Raw genomic sequence first — 12,466 nt, 5'->3', positions numbered from 1 at the left:
CCAGTCCACACACACACAGATATAACAGACTGATACACTGAATGACTAGGATGCATAAACAATGAATGGCAACAGCAGGTGCGCTTTCTCTTTTTGATCAAGCCGGGCTCATAAGGACACACAAGATTGTATTTCACCTACTGAATAAGCAGAGAGGGAGAGAGAGAGAGGAAGTTTCCTGAAGTCTGTTTACCCTCTGAGCTCCCCAGCTGGAGGCAGATGTGCTGTAAGTCAGCACATGTAAAAGTAAGAGAGTTCACACCTGGCCCTCTTCATCAAACAGCCGGTAATTAACCTTCATGATGACCTCTGTGTTTCTACAGTGATCTGTTTAGTGCACATGAACTTGCACATGTGCATGAGAAGGCTGGAGAATCAATCATTGTGAAGCTCATTCTGTGAGATTAAAGAGAAAAGATCAATCTGTTTTTGTTGTTTTCTTAAGATTAGTCTGAATAATCTTGCGCTCTGCCATGGTATGATGTAATTCTGGCTTAATTTGCATATCCTTCAACACACAAATGCATGTAAATACAGTCCATGTGGTGCGTTCAGTCCTATGTAAACCACAGTGGAGTGATGCAATAAGAGATGTGGTATGGAAAACAGATGATGGCCTTTTCATGTCTGAAAATCGAGCTCCAGAGCATCACAAATGCTGTTGTCCATCATCTCCAGGAATCACAGGCTTTGGCAGCGTACTGTTGACCAGATACGGTCAAACACTGATATATTTAGACCTGGCTGGAGGTCTCTGAGAGAGTATCTTGTGAATTGTGTATCAGGTGAGCGTGCGTGGAAGAGACGGGAAGATGTGAAGAGGTCTTGGCATGGTGTGGACTCACTGGCTGTACATTTGGAGATGGACAGCTGGGAAAAATCTCCCAATTTTGATCATATGTTATGTTGTCTGTCATTTTGTGTAACTCTATGAAGTGTTAACATTCACCAGAGTGGATTGGCCAGAGAGTTTGTCAGTTTGTAGCATTCATTGTAGGCTTCTAGAAGTTTCATATGTCAGTGGCCTTAATGAACAACTGATGGCATTAATTATCAGTCATATTTCTAACGCAAATTCATCAGTTATACTTTAAAAGGGTAGTTTACCCAAAAAAATAAAAGCAAGTTCTGTCATCCTTTACTCACCTTCAAGTTGTACATGTGGCATATGAACTTGCTCTATAATCTTTATACGCATGTTATATAAACTGTGCATAAGAACATGGTGATAAATGTGCAGATGACTTAATGATGAATATAATAATCTACAGGTGGGGTGTGATTTCAGCTTTGAAATCGTGTTTGCAAAACATTAAGTAAGTAAAACATTGCAAAAACATGTTAATTGCATGAAAAGGTTTACACTTATTTGATGACAGTTTAATAACAAACTATTGTTATATATTAGTTAATTGAATATATTTAGCTATATATAGTTAATATAATAATGTACATTTAGTAAGTAAATCAATAAAAAAACATTGATTAAATATTAAATTATTCATACTTTTTATTTGATAAACTAAAACAGTAAAAAGTAATTATTTAAATTTTAATTATGAATTATTTTGAAAGTAAAAATTAATACTAATAATAACAACCAAGGAATGTTTAAAGGGGGGGGGGGGGTGAAATGCTCATTTTCACTCAATATCCTGTTAATCTTGAGTACCTATAGAGTAGTACTGCATCCTTCATAACTCCAAAAAGGCTTTAGTTTTATTATATTCATAAGAGAAAGATAGTCTGTACCGATTTTTCCCGGAAAAACACGACCGGCTGGAGGCGTGACGTGTGGGCGGAGCTAAAGAATCACGAGCGCCAGTAGGCTTTTGAGTTGAGAGCATGTGGAAGCTGTGACATTACCGTGAGGAAAAAAACCATCATCCAAAACAAACCATGGCTAACAATCAGATTCAGCCGTTTATTTATGATCCAGAATCACATCCAGAGGCTGAAACTGAAAGAGAGCAGCAGCAGCAACGACTCGCTCCGAGCGGGGCTCGAACCCGGGTCTCTGGCATGGGAGGGGACGCACTAACAAGGAGGCAGAGATATTTGAAGCAGTTTTACTCACCGCCTGTGGTTCCAACACACGATCGTGACCCTTTTTCGTTGGGATTGCATCATCCTTAAGAAATAAACAATGTGCAAATCCGGCGTCAAACTGGGCCTTGTTTGTAAAACAAGCATCTTCGAAATGCAGGGAACAAACAAAAACACTTGCACAACTCCGTTGATGCTCTGTAAAAATAATGCTCTGTAAAAATAAAATGCTCTGTAAAAATAAAAAAACAGTCCCTTAATGCTGTTTTTTTTTTTTGGTAATCTGTGCAGGGTTGTCTTGCCCTGGCAACCAAAAACACACTTCTTTTGAGACATTTCGCGACGCTCTCGCTCTGATCAGTGAATGTCTGTTGTGCTCTCAGTGCTCTGCTTTACGGGAGCGCGTGCTCTTCCGGCAGAAGTGCCTTAGGACCCATATAAGGAAATTCCACTCCATCTAACGTCACACAGAGCCATACTCGAAAAAAAACTTTCCGAAACTTGTGACAAACCGGAAGGAGTATTTTTGGAACAGAAATACTCCTTCAAACGTACAACTTAATTTTTGAAACTTTGTCCATGTTTAGCATGGGAATCCAACTCTTTAACAGTATAAAAAACTAAAAAAATGCATGAAATAGCATTTCACCCCCCCTTTAAATGAAACAATATTAAATTATTTAAAGCAATTTATAGCAGTATAATACACATGAATATAATAATATACATACAAATGATCACATGAAATTATTTACACTCTGATGCAAATTTTAAATGTCTGATCAAATCTGTTTTTTTGTTTTGTTTTTTTGGTGTGTTCAGCTGCTGCCTGGAGAGTGTGCTTCCACAAACATGAGAAACATTAAGAGCTGCATTCTTTCTTTGTAAAAGTATAACAGTGAAGCATGTCAGATATGAATAACCACACACTCACACTTTGGGGTTTTCTGAAGGGTCTCTGTATTGGGTTTTAAAAGAAAAGTGTGAGAGTTTCATTTTTATGAGATTTGTTTTAGATTTGCCATTTATGATCTGATCCTGAGGTTTTGCTGTATAAAAGGCATTTTTGCTGAGCTCTGGCCCGTGAGTGTATTCTCTGTGTTAGTAGTGAACTGCAGCAGTGTGCCATCGAGCAACACTCCAACCTCACTTTTCATCTCTTACCACCCATTTGTTTTACAAGCGGCAGGTTGGTTCTTGTAAACGGCTCCGCCCTTTACAGAAATCACACACACACACACACACACACACACACACACACACACACAGCAGCAGTCCAAATGGCTGGAGGTGATTGAATGGCTGCCTGTGGAGACGTTTATTGACTTTCACAGTGGTGTGAATGAACTAAGCCAGTTAGGGAGTGATGGAAGATCGACCAATCACAAAAGCCCAGTGTTTGGTCAAGACCAATCAGACTGGTTCATAACGAACGGCTTGTCAGATTGTGGAGCAGTGTCAGACAGGTTTTGTGAAGGAATGACTGGCTAAATAGAGATAAATACTTCCAAAATGTAATGGTTAGGTTGCTTCAGATCTTTAAATGTTTGAAGTGTAATAAAATTGTCAACATTTATAGATCATCATTGACTTACTTTTTTCTGCAGAACATAAAAGAAGCTTTGCACAATCCCACTTTGTTTTTAAGTCTATATTATCCATTCAAAATAAACTGTTTATAATAAACCTTTTGTAAAAAAGATTGATTGCTCAGACTGAAAAGCTGTCATGCAACAAACTGATCAACAGAAAAAAAAAGCATGTAAGCGCTTAAATCCAATGATTTTCTCTCAATTTGATTTAAACATACTTTTGTTTGCATCTTTCAAATGTGTGTGTATTCACGCCTCACGTCTTCTGAATTGGTTATTGGTGGAGGAGAACAAATATTTAGTATCTGCTAAAAAGTGCTTCCACCATGTATTCAGCTCTCTTTTTAAATCTACCATCAAGGTAAGAACAGCAGTTATCTTTCATCTGGTTCTGAGTGTGTCAGTTGGCTGCTGAACGCATGTAATGCACATGTGAATGAATATCAGAATGCAGTGTTTCAGAATCTGAAATCAGACTGAAACATACCGAATGCTGTCCATTTTAGTTTTGGACTTTCATTGTATGGACAAAAATGTTTGAACTTCAGCTCTAAGCTCACTATTAATAGTGAAACTTGCCTTAACAAGCACCATTAAATCTACTTTAAACCGGTTTCATCATGCCAGTAAAATTTATTTGCATCTTGAAATTTAAAACTGAGCAAGGTTGGATCAGAGGTGTGGCCGCGTCTCTCAGGTCTTGGCTTAAAAGACTATTACTCTTTGTTTGAACATCACGCACGCACACACACACACACACACACACACACACACACAGAGAGTTCTGGCAGTGACACACAGTTCAAAGTGCTCTGCTCTGGAATGTCATGCAGGTGTCCTTGGAAGTGAAGGAGTGGATAGGGATTGCCCTTCAGTCACATAGTACAGCAGTAAGCATTCCTCTCCTCTAGACCACACACAGCGCTCAGATCTCACACACACACACACACACACACACACACACACAGCCTTCATAATCTGAAGCGATCTGGCATTCCACACACTCTAAATGAAAAGTGGTTTGATCTTGCCAATCACAACCCGGAGATAAACCTTATGACGATTCCTCTGGCATCCATCATATATCTTTCTTATGGCAATGGGTGTATGAATGCTGTTTACATAATGTAGAGAGAGAGGAGTTTATGCTTGATTTGCACAACACAAAGCGTGTTAATACACAGTTCACTGGTAAAGCAGGCTGGTTTGATTCCACTTTCTTTGGCGACACACAACATACCTGACAGAAATGTAAACACTCACAATATCATCTTTCCAAAGCGTACCCACAATGCACTTCTGACTGCATGTCATATCCCGTATTCTCGTTATGGGAAAAATCACAGGGCAACGTCCAGGTATAGAGAGAGAAAGAGAGAGAGAGAGATAAAAAATAAAGTAAAACGCTACAGATGTTGCAGATTTTAGTGTGTGGGTTAGGTTACAATATTTATCTTTGTAATAAACAATAGGTGTATGTGTGTGTGTGTGTGCGTGTGTGTGGAGAAGATTTGTTTCTGCTGTGATGTCATAAGGTAAGGTCAGCAAGGTTCATTCAAAACCGAGGCAGATGGCCTAGTGTAAAATGCTGTGTGTGTGTGTGTGTGTGTAAGTGCTGTAGTTTGTGTTTATTTACATAATGTGAAGTGTCTATTGACTACAAAAGTGAGAAGAACAGGTGGTCCTGTTTCAATTACCTTATAACGCAACATCTCACACCTACTGCTTTACCTGCTATAGAGGGGAAGCTATACAGCTGTCGGTGTGCTGTATTTGGAAACCACTGACATTTTTATAAAGTGACATTCATTCGCACACTGAAGTGTTACGCGAGTCAGCTTTACCTGTGGGACGGTCTGTCTGGCTTTGACTCTTGAGATTTACACGTCCCACAGGTAATGATTTGGCCATCTGAAGGCATATCCTCCTGAAAAAATAAATCACCTTCACGAGCAGTGTTTGTTAGACTGAGCATCCTAATTCATGTAAATGGCTTTCCTCCCGTCTGCCTCTAGTGTTTTCAGAGGTACTTGTCAAGTGTTGTCTGTTTAACACGGTTTCATTTTGATGAAAGGAGGTAGTATTCCAAGTGCACACAAAGGAGCCTGGACAGAAATGTTTAAGAGTGTGGGATAACAGCGCTCCAGCCGATTTTAAAGCGATCAGGTTGAGGAACTGACAGAATCACCATAAAAACACTGTAAAAGAAGTCCTTGCAATTTGTGTACAGTATTTCAAGTCTTCTGAAGTCTTCTGATGTCTTATCAGCCTGACTTTTTGGGCTTCATGCCAAAGCATTGAAGCATGGATTTCATTTGTAATATATTTTAAGGTGTATTTTAAATGAATGGATCAGCACAGAAATAGAGTGCCATGTGTGACTCAGACCAAAGCGTAAATCATTATTCTTTGTTAATCTTCCCCTCAGCTAAAGCTCTTAAATCTCATTCACATCCTTGTTTGGATTCAAAACTGAAACAAGTGTAATCCAGCATGCAAATTCATGTTGGTTTAAGCTACTCTTTACAGCAGGGTGTGTTGTCAAATTAACAGGAACCTTTCATGCTTCTAATGTGAAAGTAAGTGTTCATAGTTAAATTAAGCCAGATGTAGAATAAAAAGAAGATAAATTCATTTGATAGATACTGTGGTTACATGAGTGTTTACACACTCATATGCATATGCTGCTTCCTTAGCGTGCAGCTTCCAGCCGTGACCACAGAGTAAACAAATCAGATGCTAAACTCATCTGATCCCAAACAGTCACAGGGGCGTCTGAGCATCGCTCTTCATGGAGGAGTGTGCTGGAGGATTAAAAAAAGCCCTAACATCCTCAAACAGTGCTGCCCGTCATCATCCAGAGATCCAGCCCGTTCTTCCCTCAGCACACTGATAAAGTTTGATGACAAGTTGCCCTGGGAAGAGGCACAGCTGTGGAGCTGGAGGGTGATTTGCATGTTTACTGGTGTGTGTGTGTGTGTGTGCGTGTGTGTTTGCTAGCACTACACACTGTCAGAGAGCACGTGTGTGTGTTCCCCACTCCTCCCATGCTTCCTTTGCTCTTTGGGAGAGAGAGATAAGGATAGAAATAGACTTGTCACTTACTGCGACCATTTGAAATACACATTCAAAAAATGTGGTGTGGGTTTCCCAGCAGTCGTTTACTCGAAGGCTTTATGATACTGGATATAATTAATGTGTTGGGCACTCGGGCCGTGTCCTCGTGTCAGGCCCTGAGAGCCTGCTGTTTGTGTGCAGACCACAGAAATGTAAGAAAAACAGTCACGTAAGAACACATTCACACTCACTAAAATAATCACAGCAGGTGGTTTCTAAATATTTGCTTTTCAGCTTTAGATTTTTCAGAAAATGATTGGTTGGAGGTGACTATAATATTTAGAGAAGCCATGAAATTGCATGATACACCAAGATAAATGTTTCTTTAATTTAAATAATCAAATCAAATATAATATGTGTTACTGAAACAAGGAGTTCGCACAAATTTAAATTATTTCGTTTATTTATCGAAATTACTGTGTAAAATGTGTTATGTGGCAAAATATTATTATTCAATTTAACTAATTAAAAATTGACAAAAAAATTTAAACATTTCTTATTTGAAAAATTAAATTACACTACATTTCATTAAATTAAACTTTAGTGCCTGAACTTACTGTTTCATAAGAAAATTTCAAAAAAGGAAAATGTAAAAATAAATTGATGTGTGAAAATATTTTTTTTTTAATAAAATATTTTTATTACATTTTATATCACAGATTTCTTATTTTATTATTATTATTATTATTATTATTATTATTATTATTATTATTATTATTATTATTTATAAATTACTCTTTTCTGTCTTTGTTGTTCCCATAACTCTTTGTATCCATGTTATATAATTATATAATTATCTGGACCAAATTAATTTGCATATAAAAAACACAGTGTTCCATATAAATATTTAATGAGTCTTAACAAAAAACAGGTCTCAGAATAGTCAAATAAAATTCTAATAAATTCTCTGGTGCAAACATGTATATGCATGTACAGTAACAGCAGCTTGTCTCTCATTGTCTGCATGTCTGAACATGTTCAGAGGACTGACCACATACATCCACTGAATCTCATATGCAGACGAGCATTTAACACAGTTTCTCTAACAAGATAAATGTCCGTTAATGACCTCTTCTCACAAAAGGCAAGCAAAGACAATAATGAAGCCTGGGATATTTCCAGGCTGTTTTGTGGCAGTGTCAAAAGGGCAAGCATGTTTTTCTTTGAAGCACACACAGATACAAAAGCGCATGTGAAAGTTTATACTGAGTTTTTTTTTTCTCCAGCTCAATACAGTCTTTATCTAGTCAGTGGGTACTGGTGTATATCTCAAACAATACATCTCTGTTTTCATCGTGCGACTCTAAGATTTCTGTTGGCCAGAAAGTTTCAGAACCCTCCACGTGTTTTTCTGTGATTTAATTTACCTGGAAACATGTGCATGAACTACAAGTAGCCCAAACAAGCACCAATTAGACATAATACATCCTCAATTTATTGCAACACATACGATGCCTCTCAGCTGTAATAAAGCGATTCAGCATTTTATAACATGACTGATGAAACTGCATCTGGTTTATTTGATAAAATCCCAGGGTTTCGTAGGGACTTCGGAGTGATTGATGATAACATGCTTCTGCTTAAGTGAACTTAGTAATGCCCGCTTTCAAAACATGCTTCATGAAGCTTCGAAACCTTTGCGAATAATTTGTTTCCGTAAACAATGCTTCATTACGTCTTAACTATTTCTAGGGGGCGACCTCAATGCATGAATTATACATTTGTTTGCATTTTAATGATACATTTGTATAATATAAACAAAAACTTCTAGTTAGTAGTCTCTTAATGGCCTGATAAACCAAGCTCTCCATTAAACGTACAAAACAAACCCTGCAATTTAATACAATAAAACGCATTATACACTTATTTAATAGCATAAGATTTGTTAATTGCATGTAATAGATTACAGTTTCAATAAAACATTAGCTGTTGTTTTATAAAACAGGTGTTTGTGAATACTAAGGCTGTTTTCATTGCATCGATTTAATTCGGATAAGCAAGTGAGCATTTTGAGAATTTGGAAACAGTTGATCATTTTTGCAGTCCGTTTCGAAAAGATGCAAGATTCGGTAAAATGTAAAATGCTTCTCCCATCATTAACTGAGCTGTTTATGGTGTCTAAACACATGGAGAAGGGCACTTATGGTGCATTTGACTCATAATTACAATATCAAGGCGTCACGTTATATAGGTCAGAGCAAGGTGGTGATTTAGCTTTTATTTTTCAATGTTTTTATTCACTTTATGAAGGTGGAATAAATGTAATCGTCATATAATCTATCATAATTGTGCGATACAATCATTTGAATCCAATTCTGAAACGATAGGCTTAAAAAAAGTGCAGTGTTTCTGTTTCCCACTCAAGACTTTGTGGTGCAGCTCATGTGCTTTCAACTAATAAATACGGTCTTCCCAGCATGACTTGAATGCACTGTTAGTCACACAGATCACAACAGCTTTTATGGTTTTCTGTGTGTCATCATCTCACAGACTCCTTTTCTCTACCAACACGTGCCCTTTAGCACAAAGGGTTTCTATTCTCGTCCTTTGGTCACATGAGTGTGGGGGTCAGGGGCTTGTGGTCAGGTTTACAGGGCCACTATGAGCTCACTGCTGACCCCCAAACATAGCAGATGGCCCTTACTGTGCATGCTGGGATAAGGTAGGGCTCACGACTCACTGTCCTGGAAAGACCCTCACAGTGGAGGTAGATATCTCACACACACACACACACACACACACACACACATGCTTCTTCTCATGTAGCCTCCTTGAGTCAGAAGAGGAAGCTGCACACATCCAGAGTAATTGTCCCAGCTTTGTGGATTTGGATCTCAAATCGTTGACTTCATGACTTCAGCACAAGGTGAAGTGTGACATAGATGTGTGCGAGGGTCCCTACAGGTACAGTCTGATGCTGTTTGGTGTTTTGGTGCGAATGGGACGGTGAATAGTCGAAGCATGCTGGAACAGTTCGGATTGCTTTACTTTATTTGCATAAACCTTTTACAAGTTGCATGCTTAAAAATTTGCTGTAAGAGATGAACAGTAGTGGGTTATTGGTAAAATTGTTCGGATTGATATCCCTAGTTTTGCTGTGTATGCAAACACACTACTGATTTGCACATGTCTGTTTATATTTTCAGAGCAAAATTGAACCGAACCTCAGTTATTTAAAATGTAAAGTGATTTCCTTTTTAAAAGCTATTAGTTAGATTGATAGTTATTGACATTTTGTTGTACATGCATTTGATGGGGGAATAAAATTGCAACAACAACAACAACAACAAATGACAGTTAGCCATAAGCTTTATTTGGTATCATCTAAATTAATTGGTTTTATTTAGTTCAAAGAAATTATTTAATATTTAGGAAGATTTTTCCCTATAATAAATCTAAATGGATAAATTGTTTGGGTGACTCTAAAATGAAAGCAATTAGTTAATACAAAAATCTAAATTCAGGCATCATTTACTCACATTCATGTTTTTCAAACCTGCATGAATTAATTTCTTCTGTGGAACATAATGGAAGATATTTTGAGAAATGTCTGTGATATATATATATATATATATATATATATATATATATATATATATATATATATATATATATATATATATAAATTTCTGGAAATAGATTCATGTTTAGGATCACATTTACAGTGTAGCTTTGTTGTTGTGTGCCATGTTTGGGTTGTTGTTACAGTGGCCTCTGTGTAATCAATCCCAGAATGCATTAGGTTTCTAGAATGCAACAGGTGCAATTCAGTTTTTTCCTTTTGGCTTGAACTGAACAGGTGCTTTCTAGATGTTTCTCTGAGCCATGTAATTCCTGTAACAGTTTAACGTGTCAGACAGTGCTCTAAAGCAATCTCAGAGCTGATATCTGTTTCCTGTGCGTCCTGTGTGCAGTTGGCCATCTGTAGTAGAGAAAGATAGCTTTGTTGTAACTCTTAGTGAGGGAAGATTAGAGCAGTGCCGAGGAGGCAGAGAGCCAGATTCCCGATCTATGTCCCATCACGAGTCCATGCTCTTGTCTCTGGGCCGTGTGCCCAGTCGCCCCTGATCAGTTCTGGCTCTGAAAGCCCATCTGACCTCACATTCAGCAAAGCGGTTTCACTACATTTTCAAAAAAACTGACTGAGGAAAAAAACCTCGCTTGTATGTATGTCTGCATCTCCAGTGTTGATGACCAATCCCATGAGATGAGTGATCGATGCTGCAGGTTCATCATATGCGTGAGTGTGTGTTGAGTTTGAACCATGGCAAGTCACTGTAAGTTGAAAGGTTTTTGGCTCACACCTGCACCCTCCTGTTTCTTTTGTGGAGGCTGCATGGAAGTATGTAGCTCCACATTTAAGAAATCGTTATTTCAATAAAAAGACATTAAATGTGGAGTGTCATGCAGGGAATTCTGGGAATGTCAGTTTACAATTTTCACTGTAAATTATACAATGACTTTTCTTTTTCACTTCCAAAAACTGTACATTTAAAAGTATTTTAACGCACAATTACCTTAAATGAAAGGTTAGATCTATCACAGTTACTCCCGGTTTTTCCCTTAGTATTTTCACAGTCTTTTAATGTTCAAATCATGATTATTTTTATTTACAGTGAACCCATTGCAAATGTTCCCCCACGCAGTAGTGGACCCTCTTGCATAGTAAGCAGTGTCGAACAGCCGAGTCAATGAGTCAGAGAGAGAAAAGTGGAAAAGTGTAGCTTAGCCATGGAAATAAACCTCTGAACTTCAAATAAAAGTGATTAAACCAGGCCCCGTCCTCCACAGTCCCTCAATCACAGGTCTACATCTGTAAAAGGGTAAATCTGTTGAGCTAAAACACATGGATTAGATGTTGCAGGCAGGCCTATCTTCTCAATATCTCATTAAGATACAATTGCATTTTCTTCTGCTGACCTGAGCTGAACCTCCACTCTCATTTTACATTTGCTTTTGTTCAAATCTTGTTTATCTCACAAGCTGGGTTTTTCTCACACTGCGTTTTTGTTATAAACAAGCTGCACTCAAACCCACTTGCTTGATTGTCTGTACAGACTGCACTATTTGACTCATATCCTGACTACGTTAGCCATGTGTCCTCTCTCTAGGTCTGACTGGGTGGAGATCTTGGAGCCGCGCACGAGGGAGCGCATGTATGTCAACCTGCTGACCAGCGAGTGCGGGTGGGAGCTACCGCCCGGTGTCCCGGTCCGTCAGTCAGACGGCAACCAGTGGTGGGAGCTTTTTGACAGCAATAACAATCGGTTCTACTACTACAACTGCACGAGCCAGCAGACGGTCTGGCATAGACCTAAAGACAGTGACATAGTGCCTCTAGCGCAGCTCCAAGCCATGAGGAGGAGCTCTGAGGAGCTGAGGGGTCAAGGGAGGATCCAGAGAGGTCCGGCGGATGGCAAGCAGACACCCCAACCTGGACTGGGGTCTTCTTCACTGGAGCAGGAGAGTGGGAGGGAGACGCCATCGTCCAGGGGTAAAGGAGACAGTTTTGAGAGAAGGATCCAGGGAAATAGGTGAGGATGTGTGGAGCACTTGACAAACTTGTTATGGTGGCAGTTTAAGGGAGAATAATGATTTGCTCACCCTTGTGTCTTTCCAAACCTGTGTGACTTCATTCTTCAGTGTTTCAGTGTCCATCCATTGTGTGGTGTTCTGCAGAAGAGAGTCATACAGGATTGAAATGACCTGAC

At 38.7% G+C, this 12,466-nt stretch overlaps 1 protein-coding gene across 2 annotated transcripts in view; it reads left to right on the top strand.

The window, feature by feature from the left end:
* The window catches only part of arhgap46b (Rho GTPase activating protein 46b), a 63,717-nt gene that overhangs the window by 15,411 nt on the left and 35,840 nt on the right, over nt 1–12,466 (top strand). Inside the window, exons 1-2 of one of the 2 annotated variants that reach the window (XM_026199385.1) lie at nt 9,437–9,621; nt 11,867–12,289. In XM_026199385.1, coding sequence (XP_026055170.1) covers nt 11,910–12,289 — 380 coding nt within the window. In that variant the 5' untranslated portion in view covers nt 9,437–9,621; nt 11,867–11,909. Of the gene's footprint in view, nt 1–9,436; nt 9,622–11,866; nt 12,290–12,466 lie in introns of those variants that run through there. The other variant, XM_026199384.1, reaches the window with a different exon arrangement.

This window comes from Carassius auratus, chromosome 23 (assembly GCF_003368295.1).
Source record: "Carassius auratus strain Wakin chromosome 23, ASM336829v1, whole genome shotgun sequence".
Taxonomy (NCBI): domain Eukaryota; kingdom Metazoa; phylum Chordata; class Actinopteri; order Cypriniformes; family Cyprinidae; genus Carassius; species Carassius auratus.
The sequence above is the reverse complement of the archived record's forward strand: the minus strand, read 5'-3'. Positions and strand labels throughout refer to the sequence as shown.